Consider the following 13,982-nt stretch of genomic DNA (forward strand, 5'->3'; position numbering starts at 1 on the left):
AATAAAAGGTTATAAAAGTTATAAAAAGGTTTATGGAAATTATATCTTATGGTCAAGATAATTAAAATTTAATAAATTTACTTACAGAATTTTAAAAGATACATTTAATTGGCCTCATGCTGTCTTTATTAGGGCTTGTTGTTTGGGAAGTTAAATCTCTCTCAGTAAAGGTTTTTGCTTTTTTTTTTTTAAATCATTGAGTTATCACTTTGGCTAAATGATTGGCTTATTTTACAACTTGTGATCCTATTTTGTGATATGAAGTGTTCTAAACTTTTTATATTTGACAGACTTCCAAAATCAAATTTTAACTTTAGTCCTCATTAATCTTTTGATATTAGATCCCTTGAAGTCCAAAAGAGACATATTCAGCTTATTTGATGCAATAAAATCATACAGGAAGTAGTGTCAAAGATGAAATGGGGTTTAACCTTCTTTGGATTATATTTATATAAATGTGTTATTAGTATGTGTTCCAGAATTGTATGAGATTCCTGTGATTCTAATATGTCTTAGTAAATGTTATTAGTAGTAATGGTGATTCTGATCTAAAATTGTATGCCACAGAAATAATCCAGTTTCATTGTCATTTGTGTCTTTAACCATGACTTTCCTCATCTAGTTGTTTCACTTTTATTCTTTTCAAAAGGTGTTTTTTATAATCAGCTATAGGACTCTGACAGTTGTTCTTGAATGCAGGTTTCTGATGACTTTGGAGACTGTGACACTAGAATAGAGGAAAAACTTGCAAGACTTCCATAGAAAGCTAATGTGTTCATAAACATCAAGCAGAACATGAGTTAATTACATAGACTAATGAAAGACTGAAATAATTTTTTTATGACTTTGTTTGAAATGTTGCTAATTCTTTTGTTTCTGCATCCAGAAAACCCTTTTTCTTTGAGCTATTTACAGCTTTTAATAATTGGGTCAGCTACACTCCTGTGAGCAAAATCTGAAGCATATATCTCTCTACCTGATTTCTCCAGAATTTGAAAACTATTTACAAGTGTATTTAATTTATAGCAGTATAGTTAGTTGCGTAAGTTCAATAAGAATCTTTGTCTTTGTAATAGGACACAATTGGAGACATTGGTTATTTTACCAGGGCTTTCATTGGAATGGCATGCTTTTAGATATAACCAGATTGCTTTAAGGAATGGAGGTTGACTTGTAGAGCCAAATAAAACCCTTTGGGAAAGCTGGACTTATACTTTGTCTACACAGTCCCTGTATAGGTTCCTGACCTGCAGTAAGTAAAGAATGTCACTTTCTGACAGACCCAGGAGCCCTGTTTCTTGGGCCGTTGAGGTGAGGAATTCACCCAATACAGGTATTTGCAGGCACAGGCTGGGCTCAAAGCATGTAAGTCTAATCTGAGATTCCTTGTGAAATAAAGTTCCAGTAAAGCCAATTAAAAAGAAAAGAGCCTATATGGCAAATTTTTTTTTTTTTTTTTTTTTGCTGACTTTATGCAAATACTCAGGCCAAGTGTAGTAAGACCAACACTTATTTTACACATAAATTTGTCTTGTGATTTATCTTTAATGAAAATGAGGACTGGAGAGAGAAAAATTATGTTTCAAAATAAACTGGACTACACTTGTTATTAGATTCTAGTCTTATCTAATGTTTTTCCATTTTTATTATTTTCTATAGTTTGGACTGAATTCTAAAATTTTTCCTGGCTACACGTCTCCAAAGTAATATTTTTAATTGTTTTTTTTTTTCTTTCTTTCTTTCCTGTCCTATTTTCCCTCCATTTTTTTCTTGATTTAAAATCCCTGAAAATGAAGCTGTGCTTTCTTAAAGCCTTGCAAACTGAAGCTAGACAATGTAAGCTTCAGAAGAAAATAACAGCAAGTTATTTACATACATAAACCACTTTCATACCTGCCTATTGATGTATGGACTTCAGAGTAACATGGCCTATATCAATTTTCCAGGATTCTTCTTCATCTTTTTTGTTTGTTTTTTTCTCTTCCTCATCCTGTTTTCTCTTCATAGGATATGAGATTTTACAACCTACTAAAAATGATCTTTCCTAATAACCTGGCACCTGCCTTTCTAGGAGTAAACTGTCCTAGCCATGAGAGAGCAGATAAAACCTGAGACCGGAGGCTCATTCATGTTCTTATAAAATGCTTTTTCTGAAAGATGTGAAAGCAAAATAAATCTCAGAACCCCAAAATCACAAAGCCAAAGGGAAAAGTCAAGCTGGGAACTGCATCAGGCAAACCTGCCTCACATTTTATTTTTAAATAAGATAGCTACAAAGATAAAAAAAAGCCACATACCTGCCTCACAATTTGCCCACAAGGAAATTCCTTGTGGACATAGGACAGACACAACTCAAAGTCATCCCTCTGCTCACCTGAGACAAATGCATATGTTATTAGTTCCTCTGCCCTGTTGTTTCACTAAGCCAGACTAAGGTGTAAATGACTTTTCTTTTATCCTCCTCTCACGTGTAAATTGTGTATTCAGTGAAAAGCTAATCGGAGACTCAAAATAATGCAACCAGTTGTCTCTTTATCTACCTATGACCTAGAAGCCCCTTCCCCCACTTGGAGTTGTCCAGCCTTTCCAGACCAAACCAATGTTCATCTTACACATACTGATTGACGTCTCATGTCTCTCCTGTCTCCCTAACATGTTTGAAACCAAGCTGTACCCAGACCACCTTGGGCAGATGTGGTCATAATTTCCTGAGGCTGTGTCATGGGCACATTCTTAACCTTGCAAAATAATCTTTCTAAATTGATTGAGATCTGTCTCAGATACTTTTTGGTTCATACCCTTTATACTTCTAAATGTTGTTAGGAGCCCTTGGCTTAGGTTGAAAGAAAATACAGTGATTCTTAGGAAGCAGGTTAACTGAATAGTTAGGATGGAATTGTTAGGAATGGGGACGGGGATGGAAATTCATGATCTCAAAGATAGGAACTAATACCAGGTATTTGAGCCATGAAGAGACACCCTTATGTGTTCTTTTTAACATGGCTAAAATTAGACTCTTGAGCTCTAGACCTTCCTCACCTCAGCAGAACAAATCAGTTTCTCCCCAAGACTTCTCATTTCATTAAATGGTGCCCCTATCAATTTGTGTAGCGCCCCAAATCCAGGAGTAATTTTTAATTTTCCCAACTTCCCTTCTCCCCATCCATGATATATACAAAACAAATCCCAATCTCTGAGTGTTTCTCTTCTGCCACTACTCTGAGCTCTCCTCAGTTCTCACCTAGACCACACCTGGGCCTCATTGGACTCCGTACGTGTGTTCCTGCCACCATGCACTGCATTCTGTGCACACCACAGGAGAGGCAGCTCCTCCCCTGGCCTCTGTACACTCCAAGGTAAAGTCTGGCCATGGCACCTGCCCATCACTCTAGTCTTATCTTGCACTGCTACTTGCTGGCAGTGCTTCATACTTCTTGCTTGTGCCAGTGCTAATTCCTGCCTCAGGCCCTGTGCGCTAGCTCAGCATTTCCAACCTTTTTGGCACCAGGGACCTGTTTTGTGGAAGACAGTTTTTCCGCAGACAATCGTGAGGTTGGAGTAGTTTTAGGATGATTCAGACACATCACATTTATTGTGCACTTTGTTTCTATTATTATTACATTGTCATATATAATGAAATAATTATGCAACTCACCATAATGTAGAATCAGTAGGAGCCCTGAGCTTGTTTTCTTGCAACTAGATCATCCCATCTGGGTTGATGGGAAACAGTGACAGGCTATCAGGCATTAGATTATTATAAGGAAAAAACAACCTAGATCTCCTGCATGCACAATTCACAATAGGGTTCACGCTCCTATGAGAATCTAATGCCACTGCTGATCTGACAGAAGGTAGAGCTTAGGCAGTAATGTGAACCATGGGGAGCGGCTGTAAATACAGATGAAACTTTGCTCACTCACCTGCTTCTCACCTCCTGCTATGTGGCCCAGTCCCTAATAGGCCACAGATGGGTACTGGTCCATGGCCCAGTGGTTGGGGACCACTGTGCTAGCTGACATCTCCTACCTAGAATACTCCTTTTCCCCACTTCTTTACCCGCTCCGTCCAACCCACTGGTTCTTGTCTGTCAGTGTGACTTCATCTCAAACCACCCCTCTCAGAGACTCCTTCTCTGCCCTCTCAGTAGGAAGTAGCCATGGGGTCATTCCCTGCCACATCACTCCACCTTATCTTTGGAGAGTACTTGTTAAGTTTTGATACTTGGCTTTCTTGTTGGGTGGCTTGCCTGTCTCTCCCTAGCATGTAAACGTCTGAGAGCAGGGACCTGGTCTGTCTTGGTTGCTGTTTCCCCAATAGCCGGAATGGTGCTGATTGAGATGGGAGCACAGTGAATACCTCCCACTGGGAAGTGCACTGATGGCTTCTGACCGTGGAAACCATCAACAGTGCCAGTATTGTTGGGGCTTCCTTCCTGTTCCCACCATTTCCCCGGGCTCTAACTGCTGCCTTCCATTGCTTTGCAGCCGCCCGTGCCAACTTCCGTTCCCATCAACCATGCAGCAGCACAGCCCCATGTCCTCCCAGACCTCCTCCGCCAGCGGGCCACTGCACTCTGTCTCCCTGCCGCTTCCACTCCCAATGGCCCTGGGCGCTCCACAGCCCCCACCCGCCGCCTCCCCCAGCCAGCAGCTCGGTCCAGATGCCTTTGCGATTGTGGAGCGAGCCCAGCAAATGGTGGAAATATTAACAGAGGAGAACCGGGTGCTTCACCAGGAACTTCAGGGTTACTATGACAATGCCGACAAGCTCCACAAGGTACGTGACTTCCCTGGGGAATGGGAGGGAGACAAAATTCTTTACCTGGTCACGGGGAGTTGATGCACTGACTGACTTGCCAACATTGCACTAGATCCCTTTTTATACTAGACCCTTTGCAAGGCTTTAGGGAGATGAAAATAAATATGACCCAGTTCCGACCTTGGAGGAGCTTACATTCCAAAAAGCGGAGAGAGTTGCATATGCTAACACCTTCAGTAAGAGTGTGAAGGGTCTACTGTAGGAACAACAGAGGTGGCTCTTGACCAGAGACTTGAGGCTAAGTAGGATTACCCCACCTGGACAAATGTAGAAGAGGGAACACGGAGAGTAAATAACACAGAGGAGGCCGGGCGCGGTGGTCCATGCCTGTAATTCCAGCACTTTGTGAGGCTGAGGCAGGTGGATTGCTTGAGCCCAGGAGTTTGAGACCAGCCTGGGCAACATGCCAAGACCCGGTCTCTACAAAAATTAGCCAGTCATGGTGGCCCATGCCTTGTAATCTCAGCTACTCGGGAGATCACGTGAGCTGGGGCGGCATAGGTTGCAGTGAGTTGAGATCGCTCCACTGCACTCCAGCGTGGGTGACAGAGTGAGACCGTGTCTCAAAAATAAAAAATAAGTAAAACCACAGAGAAATGAAGTGAGAGATACCAAATTTTCTTTGCATTTAGGAATCTCAGACAGGAACCTTGTGTTGTCATGTTCATTTCATTAGCTGGTCTTTGCAAAAAGCAGTCTTGCCTCAACATGAGAGGGTCAAGAGTACAAGTTATTGTGTGCTTTCTGCACGTTTGTGACTTACCAGGTGGGGAGATGCTGAGTAATTCCAGCCTGTGTAGTTACTGTTGGAATATTTAAATGTATGGTAGCCATTATTCTTAGAGATTTATGCTGAGAGCCAAAGTAAATAGGGGAACATCCAGCAAGAACAAGCTGTTGCTGGGCAGTGATTTCATGATGACCCTCAAGTCAGCATCTGATGTGCTGCAGGTAGGATGCAAGGGGGTTGGGCAAAGGTAATAGGATGTTTTAGGGCAGGACAGCCATAGAGCACTTGAGTTTCCTTTCTGGGGGTGAGGAGGCATGTGTAGTAGTAGTGATCCTCTAAGAGTAAGTGCGGGCTCTTCCCTTGGCAATAAAGGGCTTCTGTAAAGTTAAAGTATAGGAGTATAAACCCCACTTGACTACAAGAACATTGTCACTTTGGCTCTATGTGACAGTTAATGCTCCAGCTGGCCCATTTAGTGTTCATCAGTTAGTGCTGATTTCACAGGTCAAGCTGGTCATTTTGCTGGTCAAGAGTTTGAGAGTAGTAGGCTCTGCTTGCTTCCTGAGGGCTGTCAGGGAGCAGTGGATTTGATGGTGCATATGTTTACAGACAATTTGTCCCAGCACGTTTGTGCAGAGCTTCCACTGAAAAGGTCTGGAGCTCCCTGGAGTCAAGACCAGACTTGGCTGAGGGAGCTTTGGCTGCCTTTATTGGAGGGGGAAAATGAGAGGCAGAAACAAACAGGGGCCGCCTAAAGATTGTGGCCTCACTCCCACCCCCTCTTGCACCCTTAGAAGTTGGGAAATAGGTGTGTTGTCTCAGCCTTCAGCCTATAAGACACTGTACAGGCCCAAGCTTGCCTCTGACATTTTTGGGCAGCTTCCTTTTAGTATGATCTGAAAATTGGGAAGTGCAGACTCAGCACTTCTTGGGAAACAAACATCTCTTTATTCTCTCCTAATAAAGCTCCAAGGCAGACATGTCCAGAAGCTATACAGACCCATTTGAAGGCTGAGTTTGGTGCTGGGGTTTTTCCCATGGCTGTTTCTGAAGAGTTACACAAATGGTGCAGAAATTGGAGGTCTTGTTATTTTTCATTGCCTTTTTATTAACATGTACTTTTTTTTTTTTTGGGATGGAGTCTCACTCTGTTGCCAGGCTGGAGTGCAGTGGCATGATCTCGGCTCACTGCAATCTCTGCCTCCCGGGTTCAAGCGATTCTTCTGCCTCAGCCTCCCAAGTAGCTGGGACTACAGGCGCGCACCACCATGCCTGGCTAATTTTTTTTTTTTTTTTTTGTATTTTAGTAGAGATGGGGTTTCACCATGTTGGCCAGGATGATCTTGATCTCCTGACCTCGTGATCCGCCCACCTCAGCCTCCCAAAGTGCTGGTATTAAAAATGTACGTTTTATTGGCCTATAACATACATCTCTTTCTTGATTTTGATGCACATTTCCATTTTGAAAACTAAAATGATTTAATCTCCCAGTGTCTCAATATTCCTGCACCAAGGATGGTTCTTAAAAGTTGTGGCCAAAAGGACTTTGATGACTTCTGGAAGAGGAGACAAATCAAAAGCTGTGTCCCTTCGTGAACCCAAAACTTTTTCAGTCCCTTGAATGTTATAAGTTGTTCTACAAGTACAGTAAGTCCTTACTTAATAACATCAATAGGTTCTTGGAAACTACAGTTTAAGCAAAGCCAATTTTTTCCTCATCAACATCACAATGAAATGAAGTTGAAAACACTGATGTTATTTGGGGGCCTGCTATGTGTCATTTTACTTGAAGTTGCAGTTTCCAAGAACCTGTCAATGATGTTACATGAGGACTTACTGTACTACATTAATCTGTCATATGTAAAACCGGAATTATCGATTCAAAACCTCAGATTTTGATGGATACTTGCCATGTTTATCACAAGTTGGATTGCTGTTCTTTACAACAAGGATCAAGAGACACAAGAGTTGCATGAACTTCGTGGCGTATTAGGTCTTGCGTTCCTAAGGTCACCCTAGTCCCAGATCCTCCCTCATCCCCAGCTTTGTCACTCAGCGTTCTTAGCAGCTGCCTGAGCCTTAGGTCTGGAGAGAGGGTGGTCAGATGAGGTGACAGCTTTGCTTCTCAGGGATGATAGCTGCCAGTTCTCCTGGCATGGATGTGACCCCTGTTTGGGGTAGGCCTGCTGCACGATGTTGTAGGATATGACCCCGCTATGCCCACAGTTTGATCCCATCTGAGTTTCTCGCAACATTGAGAATGTTTTGGCCCTTGCAGAGATGCATTGTAAGGGCAGAACTAAAAATAGATGAATTTTTAATTGCAGAGTTTAGCCTATGCATACTGTGCCAGGAACACAGCAGAAGAGAATGATTAAATTCAGAGACTGTCAAATCCCAGCCTAGATATGAAGACCCTATTTCCAAAGAGGCACAAGGTAGTGATTATCACTGTTAATGTTGGAATGATGGTCAAGGACCCCCAGAAAGAGCTGTTGTTTTCAGTCTTTCCTTTTGGTTATGTTTTTTGCATTTTTTGCCTCCCAGTTTCTCTGAAACTTAATTAACGATGGAGTCTCTACCAGGGCCGGATTGTGGGCTGTTGAGTGGGTTGGCCTCGAAAGCCATCAGGGAATAGACGGGCATTTGATGGGAGAGGGCCAAGCATTAAGTTACCCCAGGCTTGCTTTAGTGAAGACCCTCTTTTGTGAGTGAAACAAAGGTGGCTTTGATTGGTCAGTCCGTGGCTTGCACAGCATGCCTTTCTTTGGTCCTGTGCATCCCTCAGTGTTGCACGTGAAGGTGCTCAGGGAAAAAACCAGTATCTGGAGCTTGGAATGGCTGAGATTTTCTCAGGGCCTTCTCTGTCCATTTGCTTATTTTCTGCTCTGCTTGTAGTTCTGTCTCTGGGACATCGAGTGTATTTCTGTGATTGCAGGGATTCTTACGGCCTGGCCTAAGAGCTCCCTGACACCTAGGCCAAAAAGGAGAATGAGAGCTGGGAAGGTAAACCAGGATTCCCCTCCTGCACTGTACTCAGAGTCTGAGCTGGTCTGGATAGTTTTTGTGTCAAACCAGCCTATCTAACCCTCCTGTATCTTTAACAAATATCAGAGGGTGCTTAAGATGTTCTGAACATGGAGAAATAGAAAGAAGAAGGTGTGGTTTTACTCTGAAGGAGTGTACAGTCAGAAATAAAAAGCTTCAGTCTTAAAATTCTTGAAATGAGTCTACTTCAACTTCCCATTCCTTAGTAATCCTTGTGTCATTCTCTGAAAGGAGGTGTTCATCTTTTACTTGAATGCTTCCAGAGAAGAGAAGCTCACTAATGGGTATACTGCACTTCTGGAAAATGTAGTTAGGAAATACTTCTTTATGTTGAGTCAAAATCTGCATCTCAGCCGGGTGCGGTGGCTCACGCCTGTAATCCCAGCACTTTGGGAGTCCAAGGCAGATGGATCATTTGAGATCAGAAATTCGAGACCAGCCTGGCTAACATGGTGAAACCCCATCTCTACTAAAAAAAAAAAAAAAAAGAAAATACAAAAATTAGCCAGCCATGGTGATGCACCCCTGTAATTCCAGCTGCCCTGGAGGTTGAGGCATGAGAATCACTTGAACCCAGGAGGTGGAGTTTGCAGTGAGCCGAGATTGTGTCACTGCACTCCAGCCTAGGTGATGGAGTGAGACTGTCAAAAAAACAAAAACCAAAAAACCCTGCATATATTTAACTTCCTATATTTACTCATAACTCTGTCCTCTGCAACCATACTTTTTTATTCCCTTTTGTGTTGTTATAACTGAATATCTGAGACTGGGTAATTTATAAAGAGGAGTGATTTATTTAGCTCATGATTCTGCAGGCTGGGAAGTTTGAAAAGCATGATGCTGGTATCTTCTTGGCTTCCAACAAGGGCTTTTATGCTGTGTCACAACATGGCAGAAGGTCAAAGGGGAAGCAGACATGTATAAAGAGGCAAAACTTGAAGAGCGCGTCCTTCCTCATAACAACCTGCTGTCATGGGGACTAATCTATTCCTGCAAAATCCAATCTAATCTCACTGCTGCGAGAAAGGCACCAAGCCATTCATGAGGGACCCACACCCATGACCCAAACACTTCCCACTAGGTCCCACCTCCCAGTGTCACCACACGGGGGGTCAAATTTCAGCATGAGTTTTGGTGGGGACAAACCATATCCATAGCACGCACTGAAGGAGATTAGTCTTTCTCTACCATTACAGCTATCAGTTCTCATAGGAGTTACCTTGTTCTGAACTAAGACCCTTGTTTTTTTCTCTAGGTCCCTTCTAAGCACACAACCATATGTCAGGTCTTGATTGTTTTAGGATTTGAGATAGTAAACTATATCGTGGTAGGGATCTTGAAGTTTCCTTTGACAGTATGCAGAGGGAAGTTCTTTGAGTAAAAGGAAAGAATGCATGATTCAGCGTCCAAGTCTGTCTGTAGAAGTTACACATTTAAAGATTAATTAGTCAGTATTTTGTTATGGGCAAGGCATAGTTCTAGGACAGTAAGAGCTATTCTACCTTCAAGGAGTTAGCATTCGAATCAGAGCCGCAAAGTATAGATGCAGATTAGAATTCCAATGAGGGAAATACAACAGGTCAAAAATACTATAAAATCAGACCAAGGGAAGGGTCCCTGTGTGTGTAGTTAAGGAAGCATCGCTAGTTGTTCTGGGCTGGAAGCCCGAACACCACTCGTGGTGGATGCCTCAAGAGTGTGTGGTACTCTCAGCTTCCCTGGTGACTTGAAGATACCCTTTGGTCTTGATGGGGACTGTTCCTGTGACATGCCCGGCTGTCTGAAAGCAAAGGCCACCTTTTATAGATAAAATCAGCAAAGAAGTGTGAGTGTGTCCTGGGAGCCATCTCTTTGGTAAATAAAATTTGAAGACAGGATCATACTTCATGGTAAGGCTATGAACAGGATTTAGGACATACTGTCCTCTGTGCTTCTGCATTACCAGCGGTTCATGATATCTGTGGACGAATCAGAAAGGCCTTGTTGAAATGAGGGGACCAGGGAAGAACCAACTCTGGTATAAGGAGGCCTTTGGGAACATAAGGTGGTACCGAAAGGAGCCTTGGTTTTCTCAGCTCAGCTCTAGTTAGCTGCTGCTCAGCAGAAGCCCTGGTGCCCTCCAGCCTGTTCATCAGCCTCTTCTCAGCCATATCCTGGCTGCTCTGTAACCTCTGAGGGTGCTGACCACAGTCTCTCTCATTTTTTTAAGTTTTTGGCTTCTAGGCTCCTACGGGTCCACTAGCTTCAGTCTTTTTCCCTGGTGCCCCTCCCCTCCTTTGGCGTGAATGCTTTTTTGGCCCTCTAATCTTCTGTTTATCTCCCTGAGTGGTCTCTGCTTTCTGATATCATCTGTCATCTGTACATTGAGGACACCGCAGCCACTCTCCTGGCTTTTAGACTTGTATGTTCACCTCCTAACTGGAAATCTTCGCCAATATGTGCATCAGGTTCCTCAAACATGGTATCTCCAAACCCAGACTGGTTTTCTTTCTTTAGTGAGCTTGGTTCTCTTATAATCATTTATCTTGGTTAAGTCTCCTTATCCCATCTTCTAAGCTGTGAATGTTTATGTTGTACTTGCTTGCTTGCTTCCTTACTGTCTGCACCCAGTCACCAAAACCTGCTGATTCTACTCATTAGTGTCTTTGGAATTTGCCCTTTTAGTGTCATAGTTCAGGCCCTTGTCATCTGTCATGGAGCTATTTACATAAGCTTTTTACCTGGATATCTCTTCTACCTCCTCTCCCACAAACCCCCACCCTCCAACCCCATCTGTTAGTTTTGTCTCTGTGAGAACTTGGATGAGATCAGAGTTAGAATCTTCCTTCCCCAGTACCTCTGACCCCCACTAAGCCTCCCCTGCCCATAATTTAAAGTCCTTCCTTTTGGCCCTACCTCCTGCCACTTCTACCTTGCCCTCATCCCTGGACTACCATTTCTCTGAAATATTTACAGGCCAACTTAAGACTCTTAGCTCCTAAAGACCAGAAATTGCCTTCCTTATTTCTGTATCCTTAGCATCTGGAAAAACACCTGACATGTAAGCAAACAATGAATATCTGTTTGGATATATATTATTTATAGGAGTCTTGGCAGGGACTTTCTGATCCGGGCAGTTGGGGCTCAGAAAAGTGGGTCCCTGGCTCCTGGTGCCATTGCTGTCCTGTGGAAGCACTGAAAACATGGCTCTGATCTGGGACCCAGTGAAGGGCGCTAGTGCTTTCAACCCCATCAGTTTTGCCTTTGATTCTGACCTTAGCAGCATCTCATCAAGCATCCGTCCATGTTTGCAGGCACCCTCACCTGGTCTTTACCCTTTCTCTTGCATTTATGTTACATAACAATACAATGGGATTTATTGATATCTACATCAAAACCAGACTGTTATATCAAACTCCTGTTAGAATAGAGCTACTTGTTATCAATTTATATGTGCCATAGATTAAAGGCTTCCCCAGTTAGTTTTTGATTTAGTGAAATATTTTTTTAAATGGTTTTAATTTCTTGGCTATCAATTGCTGAATATAAAGAGGTTTTCTGTGATTCTGTGATATATTTGTTTATGATTAGGTACATGTCCATTAATCCTTTTTTTTTCTTTTTTTCTTTTTGTGAGATGGAATCTCACTCTGTTGCCCAGGCTGTAGAGCAGTGACATGATCTTGCTCACTGCAACCTTCGCCTCCCAGGTTCAAGCGATCCTCCCACCTCAGCCTCCCAAGTAGCTGGGGTTACAGGTACCCACCACCATGCCTGGCTAATATTTGTATTTTTAGTAGAGGCAGGGTTTCACCATGTTGGCCAGACTGTTCTCAAATTCCTGACCTCAGGTGATCCACCCACCTCGGCCTCCCAAAGTGCTGGGATTACAGGCGTGAGCAGTCTGCCATATAGATAATTTCATAGACAAAGGAATAAAAATACTAGGTAATGAAGCCTTTCCTCCAGTGGATTTTACGTTCCTTTGGGGACAGATAGGAGTGTCTCTGGAAAGTGCACTCTACTTGGAGTCTGGAAACTTGGGTTCTAATTATAGTCCTTTAGTTTTTTTGTACTTTAATATTTTCCTGATGTTAACTGGGAATAATCATAATAGCTATAAATTGCCATTAAAAGTGTAAGAGATTTAAGTTATGTTTAGATTTACCCCTTTCTAATATTGGTACAGAGGGACTTTTACAAGGTGACATCAGACAGTTCGGCCAGACTTGTGAGCCTGTAATTTACAGGATCCTAATGTAGTCTTTGGAGAGCAGGTGGGGGAGTGAAGTCGATTATACAATTTGGTACACATGAAACTTCAGATGCAGAAAGACTGCATTGAAGATACAGCCTTCACACTGCAATGTCTAAGAATCCGTTTTACCAGGACACCAGCATGAATGTCAAAGGTACCACTTTAATGCCAGTTCTTTCTTTTAGTTTGAAAAAGAACTTCAGAGAATTTCGGAAGCCTATGAAAGTCTGGTCAAGTCTACCACCAAGCGAGAGTCACTGGACAAGGCGATGAGAAACAAATTGGAAGGCGAGATTAGAAGACTTCATGATTTCAACAGAGACCTCCGAGGCATGTTTATTCATGTTCTCTCTACCTAAACCACCTGTGTAGCTAAAAGCACAACTTTGGGGCCAGAATGCTTTGCCACAGGTGCTAGTCTGCCTGTTGTATATTTCAACTATCTGGGGAAGGGAGGAGGTGCTGAAAAAGCAGAATTTGTTCTCTTCTGCCTTGTGGGTTGTATATTGCAGCATCGAGCTTTGGAAGTGACAGCCTGTAATGCATGAGTCTGTCAAAGGAAGGGATTCTGTTTGTGGCTCCTTCTTGCTTTAAAAGTACTCAACCGTGATTCATGGCGGTGAGAATCTGAATGTTTGAAAAGATCAATGTTAGACGCACAACCCTTTCCACATGGGGCTGTCATTTGGTAGCGTGCTTTGAAAAGTAGCACTTAACTATTGCTAGGTGGACCATAGAAGACAGAGCTAGACATATTTTCCCTCTGGGGGAAAAAATCCCCACAGTTGTGAAATAAGTAGACAATAAACTTGCTGAAAGATAGGAGTCACCTGCTGTTGGATTTTGGCCATCTCCAATGTGCACAATGAGTTAACCTATAAATGTTACTTTACCTTCAGCCAAGCCATTTTCAGTTGCTTCATATGTCAAAACACTCCATGTCCTGGTAGTACCCAGTAGCTAGATCCCACCTTTTCTCTTGCTACAGACTCTTTTGGGTTGGGTGTCATCTGCATCCAGTGAATACTAGTTGAGTTGGATTATTTATTGAATAATGAAAGATTTACCAAGTGGTTTGAGCAAACATAGAAGTTGCTGTGTACAGTCTTCGTACATTAGGTCATTTTGACTTTTTTTGGTATTTGT

The 13,982-nt window shown here is 42.6% G+C and overlaps 1 protein-coding gene across 3 annotated transcripts in view; it reads left to right on the top strand.

Annotated features, from left to right (window-relative positions):
- AMOTL1 (angiomotin like 1) overlaps positions 1-13,982 on the top strand; it is a 174,132-nt gene that overhangs the window by 114,129 nt on the left and 46,021 nt on the right. For all 3 annotated transcript variants that reach the window (XM_025355921.1, XM_025355922.1, XM_025355923.1), the window contains 2 exons: positions 4,488-4,779; positions 13,022-13,166. In XM_025355921.1, coding sequence (XP_025211706.1) covers positions 4,488-4,779; positions 13,022-13,166 — 437 coding nt within the window. The remainder of the gene's footprint in view (positions 1-4,487; positions 4,780-13,021; positions 13,167-13,982) is intronic.

Source organism: Theropithecus gelada, chromosome 14, assembly GCF_003255815.1.
Source record: "Theropithecus gelada isolate Dixy chromosome 14, Tgel_1.0, whole genome shotgun sequence".
NCBI lineage: Eukaryota > Metazoa > Chordata > Mammalia > Primates > Cercopithecidae > Theropithecus > Theropithecus gelada.